General features: G+C 45.3%; 1 protein-coding gene across 1 annotated transcript in view; it reads left to right on the top strand.

The window, feature by feature from the left end:
* Nucleotides 1-278: 278 nt before the first annotated feature.
* sgk3 (serum/glucocorticoid regulated kinase family member 3) overlaps nt 279-19,335 on the top strand; it is a 33,132-nt gene continuing 14,075 nt past the window's right edge. The window contains exons 1-12 of the mRNA XM_034112882.1: nt 279-461; nt 6,350-6,561; nt 10,050-10,133; nt 10,248-10,320; nt 10,974-11,043; nt 11,129-11,204; nt 12,162-12,211; nt 12,371-12,428; nt 13,358-13,441; nt 13,827-13,958; nt 16,804-16,916; nt 17,441-17,477. Of these exons, the coding sequence (XP_033968773.1) occupies nt 6,484-6,561; nt 10,050-10,133; nt 10,248-10,320; nt 10,974-11,043; nt 11,129-11,204; nt 12,162-12,211; nt 12,371-12,428; nt 13,358-13,441; nt 13,827-13,958; nt 16,804-16,916; nt 17,441-17,477 (855 nt within the window). The 5' untranslated portion in view covers nt 279-461; nt 6,350-6,483. The remainder of the gene's footprint in view (nt 462-6,349; nt 6,562-10,049; nt 10,134-10,247; nt 10,321-10,973; nt 11,044-11,128; nt 11,205-12,161; nt 12,212-12,370; nt 12,429-13,357; nt 13,442-13,826; nt 13,959-16,803; nt 16,917-17,440; nt 17,478-19,335) is intronic.

The following is a 19,335-nucleotide window of genomic DNA, read 5'->3' as shown; positions in this document are numbered from 1 at the left end:
ATTTATAAAATAAACAATAAGTATATTAAAAGGAGATAATAATATAAGAAAAGTACTGCAAAAGCTAAGATAATTACATTATAATATATATATGATTATTTATGAGTGTTTTAACATTATTTCCATGCTTGTTTTCATTTTTCCTGCTCGAAATAAATAAATAAAATACAAAAAGTGATTTTCCGTTGTTTTATTTTAAAACGTGCTACCGGAAGTGCTCCTGTGTATTGTGTCCGACCTGACGGTGTTGCAGTACTCAAGTCCCGTGACAAATTAGATCGGAACTTTTCTACAGGAGGACAGGCTGATGTTTCCTGCTTCTCTTTTCACAGCAACTAACAACAGAAAACTCGATAGGAGAGGATCCCTAAAGTCTCCGGACAGAAACTAGACCCGGGAACATGTTGGATTAGTTCCGGTTCTGGAGTGTGTGGACCGGATTCAGGGTCAGAAACAGAAAGGTACGTGATGTCCATCCGAAACACCTGGGGCTGCTGTTAGCTTAGCATTAGCCACACTTACAGTAGAGGTAAACAGCTGGGGGAAATAACTCTTGTCTTTTTAAATAACATTATTTACTTTAAGTTGACAATCCAGAGACTCAGAGCAAACTGTTGCTGTTCTCTTCAACAGGTTTTATTACACATATATAAATATATATTGGGAGAAATGCCAATCAGTGGGAAAAAAAACAATTTTTAGGTCATTATTGAGTCTTTTTAATGTAATAATGTCTTTTTCAGCCTCTTAAATAATGACTCTTATATCCTTGTTGTATATTATATTAAAGTGAATATTTTCTGACAAAAACAAGACATTTAAAAGACTTTGAGAAACTGGGTTGTCCAATATTTTCCTATTTCAGACACACACACACACACACACACACACACACACACACACACACACACACACACACACACACACAGTGTGTGTGTACAGATTAGGGCTGCACGATATATCGTGTCGTGACGATAATCGCGATATTCACATCGCAGGAAGCGATTTTTTAAAATATTTATTTAAAAAAAATTGTTATTATTGTTTTTTTTTAGGACGTGCGATATTAAGTAGGTAAATTAACTCAAACACGTCATGTTACAATACTTTTGCTGCTTGCTACAAAAGGAAAGCTCTCATGTCAGGGGCACTTGAGTGAGTGACATGCCGGCTCTGCGTGCACAGCAAACCACCAATCACAATCAAATCTCCAAAACAAACGGACCCGGTGATTAAAGGTAAAAACACTGAATAAAGTAGTTTCATGTGTTTCTCCAGGGCAGTTCGGCGCTGCTAACCGAGCTAGCTCAGCGTGTTGCTCTGATAACTTAAAGTGGACCTATCATGCTATATTATAATAATATAGTGTAGGACCATACCTATATAAGGCATATTTATACTTTTTTTTTTCTAAATACCAAACAGATCATGCATTTTAGCCATGCCTCATTTCGCTCTATTTGACATTTTTTTAGCTCTGTTTGTGCAAGGGCAGATTCAGTGAGAACAGCACCACCTACAGGCCTGGCATATGTACTACAGCGTCTCCAGCACTTTCGAACGGCAATGGCCGGGGCTGTCTCCTACTGATTGGTGGAGTTGGCCCAATAGCCGTAGCGCCACCGTCCTGACGTCAGGACAGTGTTCAAATCTGGATCAGTTTTTATCAGATCCGTTGCAGCCCCTTTTTTAGAGATTTGGGTATGGAGGAAAATAGAGAGGGTTGTGTTTTCTGACACTTGGTGAGTTCCCTGGAACACCGGGGACACATATTCATGTAGAAAAGACGTACACAAGGGCATTTTGCATGATAGGTCCCCTTTAAGATCCAGACGTCCGTGACTAAAATCCTTCATCCATTTAAATATAGTTAAAAAAATACCAATTGTATAGCATTAAAGTTCAAGAAAGGATGGTTTGCGGACAAAAAAAGCGGCCTTTTCTTCAATTCTTGTATTTTTTTATATCGCAGGAGAAGAAAATATCGCAATGTCAGTTTTTTCCAATATCGTGCTCCTAGTACAGATGCTGAGGGGGGGGGGGGGGGGGCACTGAGTTCACCCCCTCTCACTTCTGCAGCTGCACTTCCTCTAACACACACATCTGACCACCACTGCTGTGTGTGTGTGTGTGTGTGTGTGTGTGTGTGTGTGTGTGTGTGTGTGTGTGTGTGTGTGTGTGTGTGTGTGTGTGTGTGTGTGTGTGTGTGTGTGTGTGTGTGTGTGTGTGTGTGTGTGTGTGTGTGTGTGTGTGTGTGTGTGTGTGTGTGTGTGTGTGTGTGTGTGTGTGTGTGTGTGTGTGTGTGTGTGTGTGTGTGTGTCAGCACAAGTTAATTCATGCCGAGGCAGAAACTGCGTCTGGGTAAAATGTGCTTAACATGATACTTTCTTCTTCTCTGACTCGTTAAGCTTCATTACGTGTAGATGATAGAATATAAAGCTTTAACATCTTCAAAAACATATTGGACTTTTTTGGGGAAACAAACTCGGAAATGTGCTTAAAGAGAATATCGTTCCTCCTAGTTTTCTATCCTTTTTACAAACTCTGAGTGTGTGTGAGACTCTGTATGTGAGAGTGTGTGAGGGTTTATGTGAGACTCTGTGTGTGAGAGTGTGTGTGTGTGAGGGTGTGTGAGGGTGTGTGTGTGTGAGACTGTGTGTGAGAGTGTGTGTGAGACTCTGTGAGTGAGGGTGTGTGTGAGTTGCAGCATTCCTCCTGGAGGAGTAGCACCGTCAGCTGGATTAGAAACTCTCTCAGACTTCACGGTGATTCAGCTGAACTATGTGAGGAATGTTAAAAAGCTGGTCGGACTCATGACGTCAGATAACCAGGAACAGGTGTGTGTGTGTCGGGGAAAACCTGTGTGTTGAACTGAAATAACCAGACACACACACACACACACACACACACACACACACACACACACACACACACACACACACACCTGGCGTGTTCCTGTTAGTGAAGAGGGGTTGTTTGAATGAAAGTGAGTTTAAAGCAGAAGCCGTGTGTCTATGTACTTTATTAGGTTAAAAAACATGTTTTAATTGTATTTATAGTTTCTTTATGCTCTGGGTTTAACTCATCAGTCATCTGCAGGTACTCCAGAGAAACATTCTTTAGTTTTATTTATTTTATTTTTATTTTTATTTTTATTTTAATTTATTTATTTTTTGCTCTTTTTGTCATTTCACAGTACAGGTACTATGTAACGAAATGGTTCCTCTGCATTTGACCCATCCTAGTGTTAGGAGCAGTGTGCTGCCGTGGACGGCGCCCGGGGAGCAGTGTAGGGAACGGTGCCTTGCTCAGGGACACCTCGGTAGCACTTGGTCTTGCCGGGACTCGAACCGGTGACCTTCCAGTTGCCAAGTCCCTATCCACTTCGCCACCACCGCCCTGAAGTTAGTTTATCATCACACGAAACACTCTGTGTCTCTGTGAAAGAGAAAGCAGAGGATGTGAAGTGAACACACACACACACACACACACACACACACACACACACACACACACACACACACACACACACACACACACACACACACACACACACACACACACACACACACACACACACACACACACACACACACACACCATCCAGGATGCGTTCAGGGTCAGGAACACACAGTGGGAGAAAGTAGAGCTGGTTCTGTTTCTGTGAACAAACAGAAGAGAGAGAGGGGAGAACAACACAAAGGACGAGTCACAGTGAGACAAAGAGCTTCAGAGAGGTGTGTGTGTGTGTGTGTGTGTGTGTGTGTGTGTGTGTGTGTGTGTGTGTGTGTGTGTGTGTGTGTGTGTGTGTGTGTGTGTGTGTGTGTGTGTGTGTGTGTGTGTGTGTGTGTGTGTGTGTGTGTGTGTGTGTGTGTGTGTGTGTGTGTGTGTGTGTGTGTGTGTGTGTGTGTGTGTGTGTGTGTGTGTGTGTGTGTGTGTGTGTGTGGGTGAAGAGTGTGTGTGCGTGCTAAAGAGGATGTGCACTCACACACACACTCACTCACTCACACACACACACACTCACACACACACACACACACACTCACACACACACTTCTTCTCCCTGCTCCTCTTCAGGTGTGTTTCTAGAGAACGCCACACATCCAGGAATCTGCTGAATTATGACTTTCTGTCCATCAGGGATATTCAGTTAGTTTGGAATGGGGCCGGTTGATGAAAATGATCCAAAGCGAGGGGCCGGGGAAAAGATGGCTCTTAATATGAGCAATCATATTTAAGAGCTTCAGATACAGTAAATACTACAACAGCATAGTGGAGTGCATATATTGTGTTTAATTCAATCAAACAACATAGCCCCGAGGCCTTTCTAGATCTAAATGGCTCAGAACTCAGTCGGCCTACACGTGAAGCTGCTTTCAACATCATTTCATTTGATTTCATTTAGGTGAAATGATCTAATCATTCACGCAGAGATGCAATCAATGACAGGAGTTGTCACTACAGTAGCTAGTAGGTGGGTTCGAAACCCGAGCCCGCCGAAGTTTTCAGGCAATGTCTTCCCCTCTATCTCTCAATGTAACACCCTCTATCTCTCAATGTAACACCCTCTATCTCTCAATGTAACACCCTCTATCTCTCAACGTAACACCCTCTATCTCTCAATGTAACACCCTCTATCTCTCAACGTAACACCCTCTATCTCTCAATGTAACACCCTCTATCTCTCAATGTCTTCCCCTCTATCTCTCAACGTAACACCCTCTATCTCTCAATGTAACACCCTCTATCTCTCAATGTAACACCCTCTATCTCTCAATGTCTTCCCCTCTATCTCTCAATGTAACACCCTCTATCTCTCAATGTAACACCCTCTATCTCTCAACGTAACACCCTCTATCTCTCAATGTAACACCCTCTATCTCTCAACGTAACACCCTCTATCTCTCAACGTAACACCCTCTATCTCTCAACGTAACACCCTCTATCTCTCAACGTAACACCCTCTATCTCTCAATGTAACACCCTCTATCTCTCAACGTAACACACTCTATCTCTCAACGTAACACCCTCTATCTCTCAACGTAACACCCTCTATCTCTCAACGTAACACCCTCTATCTCTCAATGTAACACCCTCTATCTCTCAATGTAACACCCTCTATCTCTCAACGTAACACCCTCTATCTCTCAACGTAACACCCTCTATCTCTCAACGTAACACCCTCTATCTCTCAACGTAACACCCTCTATCTCTCAACGTAACACCCTCTATCTCTCAACGTAACACCCTCTATCTCTCAATGTAACACCCTCTATCTCTCAATGTAACACCCTCTATCTCTCAATGTAACACCCTCTATCTCTCAATGTAACACCCTCTATCTCTCAACGTAACACCCTCTATCTCTCAACGTAACACCCTCTATCTCTCAATGTCTTCCCCTCTATCTCTCAACGTAACACCCTCTATCTCTCAACGTAACACCCTCTATCTCTCAATGTCTTCCCCTCTATCTCTCAATGTCTTCCCCTCTATCTCTCAATGTAACACCCTCTATCTCTCAATGTAACACACTCTATCTCTCAATGTAACACCCTCTATCTCTCAATGTCTTCCCCTCTATCTCTCAACGTAACACCCTCTATCTCTCAATGTAACACACTCTATCTCTCAATGTAACACCCTCTATCTCAATGTCTTCCCCTCTATCTCTCAACGTAACACCCTCTATCTCTCAATGTAACACCCTCTATCTCTCAACGTAACACCCTCTATCTCTCAACGTAACACCCTCTATCTCTCAACGTAACACCCTCTATCTCTCAATGTAACACCCTCTATCTCTCAATGTAACACCCTCTATCTCTCAATGTCTTCCCCTCTATCTCTCAACGTAACACCCTCTATCTCTCAATGTCTTCCCCTCTATCTCTCAATGTCTTCCCCTCTATCTCTCAATGTAACACCCTCTATCTCTCAATGTCTTCCCCTCTATCTCTCAACGTAACACCCTCTATCTCTCAATGTCTTCCCCTCTATCTCTCAATGTCTTCCCCTCTATCTCTCAATGTCTTCCCCTCTATCTCTCAATGTAACACCCTCTATCTCTCAATGTAACACCCTCTATCTCTCAATGTCTTCCCCTCTATCTCTCAATGTAACACCCTCTATCTCTCAATGTAACACCCTCTATCTCTCAACGTAACACCCTCTCTGGAATAAAGGCACTCTGGCCCAAAAATTTAAAAAAAAATATATCTTAAATAATTTTTTTAACTTTTTAACATTATACTCAAAGGGCCAGTAAATATCACCCCGGGGCCTGATGTGGCCCTCGGGCCGCCAATTGAATAGCCCTGATGTACATGTTCCTTTCTCTGTTCTGCAGAACCAAGATGACGAGGAGGTTCTTCTCCTGGTTCTCAGTCTGAGGAGGAGGGTCTCTCCTGGTTCTCAGTCTGAGGAGGAGGGTCTCTCCTGGTTCTCAGTCTGAGGAGGAGGGTCTCTTCGCTCTGATCCAACATGGAGGATCAGCCGAGCCTCCCCAACGTCAGCATCCCGTGCCACGATGAGCAGAGGGACAAGAAGAAGCGCTTCACGGTAACAGCACACTCTCTGCAGGGTTCAACAAGTGTCCTCCGGCTGGCAGAGGACTCACTTCAACTCAAACAACAATCCATTCCTCACACACTTCATGTCTCATATCCTCATCTTATGAGCAATCTGCTTCTAGGATGCTTCCTCTGAACACCGTTAAAGGAGAGACACTGTAAGAAAGGAGTACATATATGTTTCTGCACAAATCTACCACTTCTAATAAACTCACACATTTTGATATCACGATATAGACAGGGACAGTGTGACAGAGGAAGTGACACAAATAATAATAATATAGAATAAATAAACAAGAAAAGCAGACATTAGTAATAAAATGAGTGTGTGGAGCGTGTGGAGTGTGTAGAGTGTGTAGAGTGTGTAGAGTGTGTAGAGTGTGTAGAGTGTGTAGAGTGTGTAGAGTGTGTAGAGTGTGTAGAGTGTGTGGAGCACGTGGAGCGGAGCACGTGGAGCGGAGCGCGTGGAGTGTGTGGAGCGGAGTGTGTGGAGCGTGTGGAGCGTGTGGAGCGCGTGGAGCGCGTGGAGTGTGGAGCGCGTGGACCGCGTGGAGTGTGGAGCGCGTGGAGCGCGTGGAGTGTGGAGCGCGTGGAGCGCGTGGACCGCGTGGAGCGCGTGGAGCGTGTGGAGCGCGTGGAGTGTGGAGTGTGGGGAGCGCGTGGAGTGTGGAGCGCGTGGAGTGTGGAGTGTGGAGTGCGTGGAGTGTGTGGAGCGTGTGGAGCGTGTGGAGTGTGGAGCGTGTGGAGTGTGGAGCGTGTGGAGTGTGTGGAGCGGAGTGTGTGGAGCGCGTGGAGTGTGGAGCGCGTGGACCGCGTGGAGTGTGTGGAGTGTGTGGAGCGCGTGGAGCGTGTGGAGCGTGTGGAGTGTGGGGAGTGCGTGGAGTGTGGAGTGTGGAGTGCGTGGAGCGCGTGGAGTGTGGAGTGTGGAGTGCGTGGAGTGTGGAGAGTGTGGAGAGTGTGGAGAGTGTGGAGAGTGTGGAGAGTGTGGAGAGTGTGGAGAGTGTGGAGAGTGTGGAGAGTGTGGAGTGCGTGGAGTGCGGAGCGTGTGCAGCGTGTGGAGTGTGGAGCGTGTGGAGCGTGTGGAGTGTGTGGAGCGCGGAGTGTGTGGAGCGCGGAGTGTGGAGTGTGGAGCGTGTGGAGTGTGTGGAGTGCGTGGAGTGTGTGGAGTGCGTGGAGCGCGTGGAGCGCGTGGAGCGCGTGGAGCGTGTGGAGTGCGTGGAGTGTGTGGAGCGCGTGGAGTGTGGAGTGTGTGGAGTGCGTGGAGTGTGGAGTGTGTGGACCGCGTGGAGTGTGGAGTGTGGAGTGTGGTGCGTGGAGTGTGGAGTGCGTGGACCGCGTGGAGTGTGGACCGCGTGGAGTGTGGAGTGTGTGGAGCGCGTGGAGCGCGTGTGGAGCGCGTGGAGTGTGTGGAGTGTGTGGAGTGGGTGGAGTGGGTGGAGTGCGTGGAGTGTGTGGAGCGCGTGGAGTGTGGAGTGTGGGGAGTGCGTGGAGTGTGGAGTGCGTGGAGTGTGGAGTGCGTGGAGTGCGTGGAGCGCGTGGAGTGTGGAGTGTGGAGCGTGTGGAGCGTGTGGAGTGTGGAGCGTGTGGAGTGCGTGGAGTGCGTGGAGCGTGGAGTGTGGAGTGTGGAGCGCGTGGAGTGTGTGGAGCGCGTGGAGTGTGTGGAGTGCGTGGAGTGTGGAGTGTGTGTGGAGTGTGGAGTGTGTGGACCGCGTGGAGTGTGGAGCGCGTGGACCGCGTGGAGTGTGGAGTGCGTGGACCGTGTGGAGCGCGTGTGGAGCGCGTGGAGTGTGTGGAGTGTGTGGAGTGTGTGGAGCGTGTGGACCGCGTGGAGTGTGGAGTGCGTGGAGTGTGGAGCGCGTGGAGAGCGCGGAGTGTGTGGAGCGTGTGGACCGCGTGGAGTGTGGAGTGCGTGGAGTGCGTGGAGTGCGTGGAGCGCGTGGAGCGCGTGGAGCGCGTGGAGCGTGTGGAGCGTGGAGTGCGTGGAGTGCGTGGAGTGCGTGGAGCGTGGAGTGTGGAGTGTGGAGTGGAGTGTGTGGAGCGCGTGGAGTGTGGAGTGCGTGGAGTGTGGAGTGTGTGTGGAGTGTGGACCGCGTGGAGTGTGGAGCGCGTGGAGTGTGGTGCGTGGAGTGTGGAGTGCGTGGACCGCGTGGAGTGTGGAGCGCGTGGACCGCGTGGAGTGTGGAGTGCGTGGACCGCGTGGAGTGTGGAGTGTGTGGAGCGCGTGGAGTGTGTGGAGTGTGTGGAGCGTGTGGACCGCGTGGAGTGTGGAGTGTGGAGCGTGTGGAGAGCGCGGAGTGTGTGGAGTGTGTGGAGCGTGTGGACCGCGTGGAGTGTGGAGTGCGTGGAGTGTGGAGCGCGTGGAGAGCGCGGAGTGTGTGGAGTGTGTGGAGCGTGTGGACCGCGTGGAGTGTGGAGCGCGTGGAGAGCGCGGAGTGTGTGGAGTGTGTGGAGTGTGTGGAGCGCGTGGAGTGTGGAGTGCGTGGAGTGCGTGGAGTGTGGAGTGTGTGGAGCGCGTGGAGTGTGGAGTGCGTGGAGTGTGTGGAGCGCGTGGAGTGTGGAGTGTGTGGAGCGTGTGGAGTGTGGAGTGTGGAGTGTGTGGAGCGCGTGGAGTGTGGGAGTGTGTGGAGTGTGTGGAGCGCGTGGAGCGCGTGGAGCGCGTGGACCGCGTGGAGTGTGGAGCGCGTGGAGTGTGGAGTGTGGACCGCGTGGACCGCGTGGAGTGTGGACCGCGTGGAGCGCGTGGAGTGTGTGGAGCGCGTGGAGTGTGTGGAGTGTGGAGCGCGTGGAGCGCGTGGAGCGTGTGGAGTGTGTGGAGTGTGTGGAGCGCGTGGACCGCGTGGAGTGTGGAGCGCGTGGAGCGCGTGGAGTGTGTGGAGTGGGTGGAGTGGGTGGAGTGTGTGGAGCGCGTGGAGCGCGTGGAGCGCGTGGACCGCGTGGAGTGTGGCCCGCGTGGACCGCGTGGAGTGTGTGGAGCGCGTGGAGTGTGTGGAGCGCGTGGAGTGTGGAGTGCGTGGAGTGTGGAGCGTGTGGAGCGCGTGGAGTGTGGAGTGCGTGGAGTGTGGAGCGCGTGGAGTGTGGAGTGTGTGGAGCGCGTGTGGAGCGCGTGGAGTGTGTGGAGTGGGTGGAGTGTGGAGTGTGTGGAGTGTGGAGTGTGTGGAGCGCGTGGACCGCGTGGAGTGTGGAGTGCGTGGAGTGTGGAGTGCGTGGACCGCGTGGAGTGTGGAGTGCGTGGACCGCGTGGAGTGTGGAGCGCGTGGAGCGCGTGGAGTGGGTGGAGTGTGTGGAGCGTGTGGAGCGCGTGGAGCGTGTGGAGTGTGGAGTGCGTGGAGCGCGTGGAGAGCGCGGAGTGTGTGGAGTGTGTGGAGCGCGTGGAGCGTGTGGAGTGTGGACCGCGTGTGGAGTGTGGAGCGCGTGGAGAGCGCGGAGTGTGTGGAGCGCGTGGAGCGTGTTCTGATCTTCTTTGTTTTTAACCCCTAGGTGTACAAAGTGATCGTGAACGTGGGGCAGCAGGAGTGGTTCGTGTTCAGACGCTACGCTGAGTTTGATAAACTCTACAACACAGTGAGGGACACACACACACACACACACACACACACACACACACACACACACACACACACTATAATTAAAGTCTCGTGAACACAGCTCTGACATCACTTCCTGTCTCTCATTCAGTTACGGAAACAGTTTCCTGCTATGAACTTGAAAATTCCCGCCAAGAGGATTTTTGGGGACAATTTTGAACCTGGTGAGTCTCAAACTGCTGACTCACTGCACGCGCTTTACAACTGCAACTATAGGGCGAATAAGGCATGAAACATACCATCATACAACATTACAAACTGTGGATTTCGTCGTCTAACCTGATAATAAACTCGTCAAGTACAAGAAATGTGTTAAAAATCAGTTTCCAGCTTTTCTGTTTGATATCATGTTAAAGTTCATGCATTTTAAGACAAAACCTTCAACTTTGAGAAACCAGATGCACATTTTTCAACATTTGTTGACCCTTTATAGACCAATTTATATATTTATCTAGAATGTATTCATCGTTAAAGAAGTAATTGTAAATTGCAGCTCTAACGTGCACCAGGAAATAATCCAAGAACCCGATGTTTAAGATAAAAAACGTGTATTTTGTGTATTTCGTCCTCTATTCTGATAATAAAGTAGTCATTCAAATCAGTTTCTAGCCTCTCTAGAGATTCTCTGTTTGATATCATGTTCAATTGAATATATGTTAAAACTGACAAAACAAGACATTTGAAGACATTTTTAATATACCTTAATCTAGAAAATAATCTGCAGATTGATCATTAATCACACGTTGCACCTCTAACATGCAAAGTGCCTGCTGTGTTTGGGCTTTTTGGGATGAACTCATATCTGAATGTTCTGCAGAGTTTATAAAGCAGAGACGAGCCGGGCTGCACGAGTTCATCGAGAGGATCGTCTCTCAGCTCTGCAACCAGTGAGTCTCATATGAAATATCTAATGTTATCACCAGCGAGGCCTTCAGGGAACAGATGGAGATGATTCTGTTGCTTTCTCTCCAGGCCAGATGTGAGGGAGTTTCTGCTGATGGACAAAATGCAGCACTTTTCTGACGCCTCGGAGGACGAAGACGACCGAGTGAGTCACTTTCTAACCTCTTTAGATCAATAACTTTAAAGCAGTCTGAATCTAGTCTAGAAATGCAGATAGAAATGAAGGAAATCACCTGAAAGAAAGCCCTTTCACCGCTACCCTACGTGTATCATCTGGGTAACCCTAACCCAAAACTAGACGTCTACAAGGACACAGGAAAGGACCCGAAAGAAACACTGATCGACCGTTGAGACTCAAAAGGACCACACTAAGACTCAAACTGTCGAAGAGACACAGAATATCCAGAGAGACACAGAATATCCAGAGAGACAAAGAATATCCAGAGAGACAAAGAATATCCAGAGACACAGAATATCCAGAGAGACACAGAATATCCAGAGAGACACAGAATATCCAAAAAGAGACAGAATATCCAAAGAGAGACACAGAATATCCAGAGAGACACAGAATATCCAAAGAGAGACAAAGAATATCCAGAGAGACAAAGAATATCCAGAGAGACACAGAATATCCAGAGAGACAGAATATCCAGAGAGACACAGAATATCCAGAGAGACAGAATATCCAGAGAGACAGAATATCCAGAGACACAGAATATCCAGAGAGACACAGAATATCCAGAGAGACAGAATATCCAGAGACACAGAATATCCAGAGAGACAGAATATCCAGAGACACAGAATATCCAGAGAGACAGAATATCCAGAGAGACAGAATATCCAGAGACACAGAATATCCAGAGAGACAGAATATCCAAAAAGACACAAAGCATTGAAAAACTACCAAAACTAGACAGCAAGGACACAGGAAACGACCTCAAAGAGACGCAAGCCTCCAAACGACTACAAAGACACAGGGAAGGACCTGTCCTCTCATTTGTTGCTAGAAGGTTGTTTTTAAGGAGACATTGTGTTAAACATGAACTCATGTCTGCAGAAACGTATGAGAACAAACTCATCTCTGTTATCTCCTTGTTTTCAGAGCAACTCTACCTCCAGAAACATTAACCTGGGACCCTCTGGAAACCCTCAGTGAGTCACTCTCTATCTACACTCACTGATAACGTCTATATCTATGCACTCTTTCCTAATGCACAACAGCTATCTAATATGTACTGAAATACACGTCTAACACCTAATGTGTACATATATTTCTATTTGTACATAATGTGTTTTCTTTTTGTGTTTCAGAGCCAAGCCCACAGACTTTGACTTTCTGAAAGTCATAGGAAAGGGGAGTTTTGGGAAGGTATGTGAATATAGAAAGCACTCTCTGTGTAGAGTAAATACATATATATATATAAACTGTATCTACACTGCGATGTACAGAATGCACTTTATTGATATGTCTTTTATCTGCTCTGTCTCTTTTCCTCTTTCTGATTCTGTAAGCATCCTAAATGTAGTGTTATCCTCTAGAAAGCACGTTTTATAATATCTTTGCTCAAACGTGATGTCTGACATGTTTTTGAGTCACTTCAGTTTTCTGTGTGGTCGCATCAGTTTGAGTTCTCTGTGTGTCGGGGTGTTCCCACGCAGGAAGTGAGCTTCTGGTTAACGCGCTTCTCGTTAACGAGCTTCTGGTTAACGAGCCTCTGGTTAACGAGCTTCTGGTTAACGAGCTTCTGGTTAACGCGCTTCTGGTTAACGCGCTTCTGGTTAACGAGCTTCTGGTTAACGCGCTTCTGGTTAACGAGCTTCTGGTTAACGAGCTTCTGGTTAACGAGCTTCTGGTTAACGAGCTTCTGGTTAACGCGCTTCTCGTTAACGAGCTTCTGGTTAACGAGCTTCTGGTTAACGCGCTTCTCGTTAACGAGCTTCTCGTTAACGAGAAGCTCGTTAACGAGAAGCGCGTTAACGAGCTTTCTGGTTAACGCGCTTCTGGTTAACGCGCTTCTGGTTAACGCGCTTCTGGTTAACGCGCTTCTGGTTAACGAGCTTCTGGTTAACGCGCTTCTGGTTAACGAGCTTCTGGTTAACGAGCTTCTGGTTAACGAGCTTCTGGTTAACGAGCTTCTGGTTAACGCGCTTCTCGTTAACGAGCTTCTGGTTAACGAGCTTCTGGTTAACGCGCTTCTCGTTAACGAGCTTCTCGTTAACGAGAAGCTCGTTAACGAGAAGCGCGTTAACGAGCTTCTGGTTAACGCGCTTCTCGTTAACGCACTTCTCTTCACGCAGGTGTTCCTCGCTAAACGAAAGCACGACGAGAAGTTCTACGCAGTCAAAGTGTTACAGAAGAAGGTCATCCTCAACAGGAAAGAGGTAACTCTAACTCTCAACAGGAAAGAGGTAACTCTAACCCTAACCCATCCTCAACAGGAAAGAGGTAACTCTAACCCTAACCCTCAACAGGAAAGAGGTAACTCTAACCCTAACCCATCCTCAACAGGAAAGAGGTAACTCTAACCCTAACCCATCCTCAACAGGAAAGAGGTAACTCACATTTCATAATATCTGTGGAGGAAACTCTTCAGAGAAATGATTCATGGACAAAGTGTGTCTTTTGTTATATTTAATAAAGAAAGTCAATATGAAGTGAAATGGATCTGAAATGCAGGAACAGAGCAGCTTCAGAGTATCAGACTATTTGTTGTAAATGATTATATGATAATAATAATATTATCAATGACCTCTGCTCTCCAATCAGCAAAAGCACATCATGGCGGAGCGCAACGTGCTTCTGAAGAACGTGAAACATCCCTTCCTGGTTGGACTTCATTATTCCTTCCAGACCGCGGACAAGCTCTACTTCGTGCTGGACTTTGTGAACGGAGGAGAAGTGAGTCTTTCTGTCACACAGAGTCATCGGGTTAGAAAGAGCTGAGAGAGGAAACAGGAAGTGAGTCTTTCTGTCATACAGAGTCATCGGGTTAGAAAGAGCTGAGAGAGGAAACAGGAAGTGAGTCTTTCTGTCACACAGAGTCATCGGGTTAGAAAGAGCTGAGAGAGGAAACAGGAAGTGATGCGTCAGACGTGGCGTAATGTGTGAACCCTCCCTGAGAGACTCAGACTCTGAGTGACTGTGATCCAGGTCAGCGCTTATCCTGGTGATATAGTGTTCAACATGTTAAAGCCGCCATTAGCCTTAGTTTGAAGGAATTGCTCACATATTTTGTAGTAGAAATATCACAAAACAACCAGAAAGAGACAGAAGTGGCCCGAAACGTCCTGAAAGAGACATTACACGACCATTTAGTGAAAAACAACCAAATCAAGCCTCAAAACGTCTACAAGGACACAGGAAATGACCAAAAAGAGACTGAAAATGTCCACGAAAAGACGCAAAATAATCTAAAACAGGCCTAAAAGAGACGCTATTTGACCATTAAGGCACAGAAAGACCACAGTAAGCCTCAAAATGTCTATGAAGAGAAACAGAATATCCAAAAAGAGACACAAAGCATTGCCATACAACCAAAACTAGACTCAAAACGTCTACAAGGACACAGGAAATAACCAAAAAGAGACCCAAAACGTCCATGAGAACTCACAAAATAATTTAAAAGAGGCCCGAAACGTCCTATAAGAAACGCTAATCGACCATTAAGGCACAAAATGACAAAAAAGAGACACAAAGCATTGAAAATAGAGATGTCCCGATCCGATCACGTGATCGGGGATCGGAGCCGATCACGTGATTTTCAAAAGATCGGAATCAGGAGAAAAAAATCGGGGATCGGAATTCTTTTTTTTTTTTTTTATATAATTTTTTTTTTTTTTTTTATAATTTTTTTTTTTTAATTTAATGTTACAAAACAAAAATGACCATGTTCACGTCTTAAAGTCATCCTGAGGCCTTAGTTTTGGTTTAAAATTACACAACATCATGTATGTGTTGCTTCTTTTGGGCTTGTTTTCATCGACCTGGGTTGCTTATTTCTCTCAACTCTGGCAACAGAGTGGGCGGCAGTGTCTATATAGTAGGCAGTAAGCTAACGAGAGGCTACGTTCAGCTGTGTTGTAATCGAGAGGCTACGTCAGCTGGTTGTAACGAGAGGCTACGTTCAGCCTGGTGTCACGAGAGGCTATCGTTTCAGCCGGTGTATCCTCCCGAGACGGCTACCGTCAGCCGGTGTAACGAGAGGCTACGTTCAAGCCGGTGTCACGATGAGGCTACGTGTCGTAGCACGGTTCGTCCCGAGAGGCTACGGTTTCACCGGTGTCACGAGAGGCTACGTTCAGCCGGGCTCTGTAACGAGAGGCCTACGTTCCAGCCGGTGAAACGAGAGGCTACGATTCAGCCGGTGGTCACCGAGAAGGCTACGTTCAGCCGGTGTAACGAGAGGCTACGTTCAGCCGGTGTAACGAGAGGGCTACGTCTTCAGCCGGTGTAACCACGAAGGCCTACGTTCCGCCGGTGTAACGAGAGGCTACGTTCAGCCGGTGTAACGAGAGGCTACGTTCAGCTGGTGCCTCGGGAGTCGGGACAGAGAAAATGTCAGGAGTTTGGAAGTATTATAAAATTGAAAGCGAAGGCAGTGTAACAGCCAGATGCAATGTTTGCAAGGCGGAGGTTCCGCGTGGTGGAAAGAACAGAGCTACGTTCAACACGACCAATCTAATACGCCACCTGAGAAACAAACACCAACAACAACACGACGAGTACACAGCGGCCACTCAGGTAACGGCACTGAAACAACCGACACTTTCAGAGACTTTTAAAAGGAAAGAGAAACTGCCCCAGAACAGTGAAAAGGCCAAAAAAACAACAGCCAAGATAGCTGAATTCATCGCGTTGGATGACCAGCCGTTATCTGTGGTGGAGAACGTGGGGTTTAAGGGACAACTTGAATGCTTTTCTCCTTTTTTTTTCTCTTAATGCATTGCATAAAGATCGGATCGGGAAAAATCGGTATCAGCAGATTGTCAAAATCAAATGATCGGAATCGGATCGGGAGCAAAAAAAGGTGATCGGGACATCCCTAATTGAAAAACAACCAAAACAAGCCTCAAAACGTCTACAAAGACACAGGAAATGACCAAAAAGAGACACAATATGTCCACGAAAAGACGCAAATAATCTAAAAGAGACACAAAGCATTGCCATACGTTTTAAATGCCTCGCTCAGAGACAACTCTGACTAACTGTGAATGAAATCAGTTAAATGCAAAGTGAAACGACCCTTGTTAGCGCACGTTGTACTCTTTCCTGTTGATAGTGTTCAAAATGTTAAAGCACACCATTAGCATTAGTTTGAAGGAATACTGATGTATTTGATAAACTCACAAAACAACTAGAAAGAGGCCTGAAACGTCCTGAAAGAGACACTAATCCACCATTAAGGCACAACAAGACCGCACTAAGCCTCAACCATGATTATGCACATGGCGGTATATGCAACATTTAAAGCCGTACATTTACCAGATTTCATATTTAAATCTCCAGAAAAGGTCAAATATTCTGGGAGAAAAAACTCAAATGTTCAGAACTCAAAAAGCAGAGACAACGTCGTACAGAACTGGTCGATTATCAAGATTTCTTTGACTTGATTTGAGACAATAAACACATGTTTTGGGGGTCAACGTGCCTCTTCTATCTCAGATCTGTCTATGTCTGTAATCTCAGGTGTTTGTTGACTTCCTGTCACTAATCGAACTCCTCTCCTTCCTCTCCTTCCTCTCAGCTGTTCTTCCATCTCCAAAAGGAGAGAACTTTTCCAGAACCCAGAGCCAAATTCTATATCTCAGAGATGGCGAGCGCTCTGGGATATTTACACTCCCTCAACATCGTGTACAGGTGAGATTAAAGTGAAGAGATCTTTATTATTATTGATCAAACTGTTTGTTAATTATATCTAATATCAAGACTTATCAAACCACACATTGAAGCCATGAGGAGTGTATTGGGATGACCTGAAAACAAAAGCATATTCTACAGTTAATCAGAATGTATATATTTGTGAAGCGTGATTCTGAGGTGAGGGGGATTGAAGTGAACATTGTTATTAGAGATCTACTGTCATGCTTTATCAAACCACCCATTGTTTAAATGTAATAATTAAAGGGCTGTAACTCCACTTTTATGTTTGTTTTGTTATTTGAGTTTGAATGACCTTAAAACAAAACTATATTCTTCAGTTAATCAGAATGTATATACTTTTATGTTCTGATGGATCTGATTGGTCATTGTAGTCATGACACAAAACGTCTACATTATTCTGATTTGATCTGTGATATGGGGGGGGGGGGGGGGGGGTAGTAGTAATTTAGACTCTGCGTTTAATTCACTGCATTTTATTTATTTATCTTTATTTTCTCCAGAGACTTGAAGCCAGAAAACATCCTCCTCGACCAAGAGGTGAGTTTCCCTGTTTTTAACAAACACTGCTGCAGAGCCTACACAGTGCATGCAGGTGTGCTCATATTTAAAAAGCCCTATTAAGTTGGGACACTATGCAGGAGATCAATGAAGAGACCTCCCTATTTTAGACCAATATTCACACTCAAAAAGCACCTGTTTTAGACCAATATTCACACTCAAAAAGCATCTATTTTAGACCAATATTCACACTCAAAAAGCACCTGTTTTAGACCAATATTCACACTCAAAAAGCACCTGTTTTAGACCAATATTCACACTCAAAAAGCACCTATTTTAGACCAATATTCACACTCAAAAAGCACCTGTTTTAGACCAATATTCACACTCAAAAAGCACCTATTTTAGACCAATATTCACACTCAAAAAGCACCTATTTTAGACCAATATTCACACTCAAAAAGCACCTGTTTTAGACCAATATTCACACTCAAAAAGCATCTGTTTTAGACCAATATTCACACTCAAAAAGCATCTGTTTTAGACCAATATTCACACTCAAAAAGCATCTGTTTTAGACCAATATTCACACTCAAAAAGCATCTGTTTTAGACCAATATTCACACTCAAAAAGCATCTATTTTAGACCAATATTCACACTCAAAAAGCACCTGTTTTAGACCAATATTCACACTCAAAAAGCACCTGTTTTAGACCAATATTCACACTCAAAAAGCACCTATTTTAGACCAATATTCACACTCAAAAAGCACCTATTTTAGACCAATATTCACACTCAAAAAGCACCTAGTTTTAGACCAATATTCACACTCAAAAAGCACCTGTTTAGACCAATATTCACACTCAAAAAGCACCTGTTTTAGACCAATATTCACACTCAAAAAGCACCTATTTTAGACCAATATTCACACTCAAAAAGCACCTGTTTTAGACCAATATTCACACTCAAAAAGCACCTGTTTTAGACCAATATTCACACTCAAAAAGCACCTGTTTTAGACCAATATTCACACTCAAAAAGCACCTATTTTTAGACCAATATTCACACTCAAAAAGCACCTATTTTTAGACCAATATTCACACTCAAAAAGCACTCTATTTTAGACCAATATTCACACTCAAAAAGCATCTATTTTAGACCAATATTCACACTCAAAAAGCACCTATTTTAGACCAATATTCACACTCAAAAAGCACCTATTTTAGACCAATATTCACACTCAAAAAGCATCTATTTTTAGACCAATATTCACACTCAAAAAGCATCTGTTTTAGACCAATATTCACCTCAAAAAGGCATCCTGTTTTAGACCAATATTCACACTCAAAAGCACTATTTTAGACCAATATTCACACTCAAAAAGCACCTGTTTTTAGACCAATATTCACACTCAAAAAGCATCTGTTTTAGACCAATATTCACACTCAAAAAGCATCTAGTTTTAGACCAATATTCACACTCAAAAGCATCCTGTTTTAGACCAATATTCACACTCAAAAAGCATCCTATTTTAGACCAATATTCACACTCAAAAAGCATCTATTTTAGACCAATATTCACACTCAAAAAGCATCTGTTTTAGACCAATATTCACACTCAAAAAGCACCTGTTTTAGACCAATATTCACACTCAAAAAGCATCTATTTTAGACCAATATTCACACTCAAAAAGCACCTATTTTAGACCAATATTCACACTCAAAAAGCACCTGTTTTAGACCAATATTCACACTCAAAAAGCATCTGTTTTCGGAGCTGCAGAGTCTGAATAACGCCCGCTGATTCATGTAAAAAAGAGATAATTTAAGAAAGAATTATGCAGGAGATATTAGAAGATACTTCCCCTATTAGATACCAATAGAACAACTTAAGAGC

This window comes from Trematomus bernacchii, unplaced genomic scaffold, assembly GCF_902827165.1.
Source record: "Trematomus bernacchii unplaced genomic scaffold, fTreBer1.1, whole genome shotgun sequence".
Classification (NCBI taxonomy): Eukaryota; Metazoa; Chordata; class Actinopteri; order Perciformes; family Nototheniidae; genus Trematomus; species Trematomus bernacchii.
The sequence above is the reverse complement of the archived record's forward strand: the minus strand, read 5'-3'. Positions and strand labels throughout refer to the sequence as shown.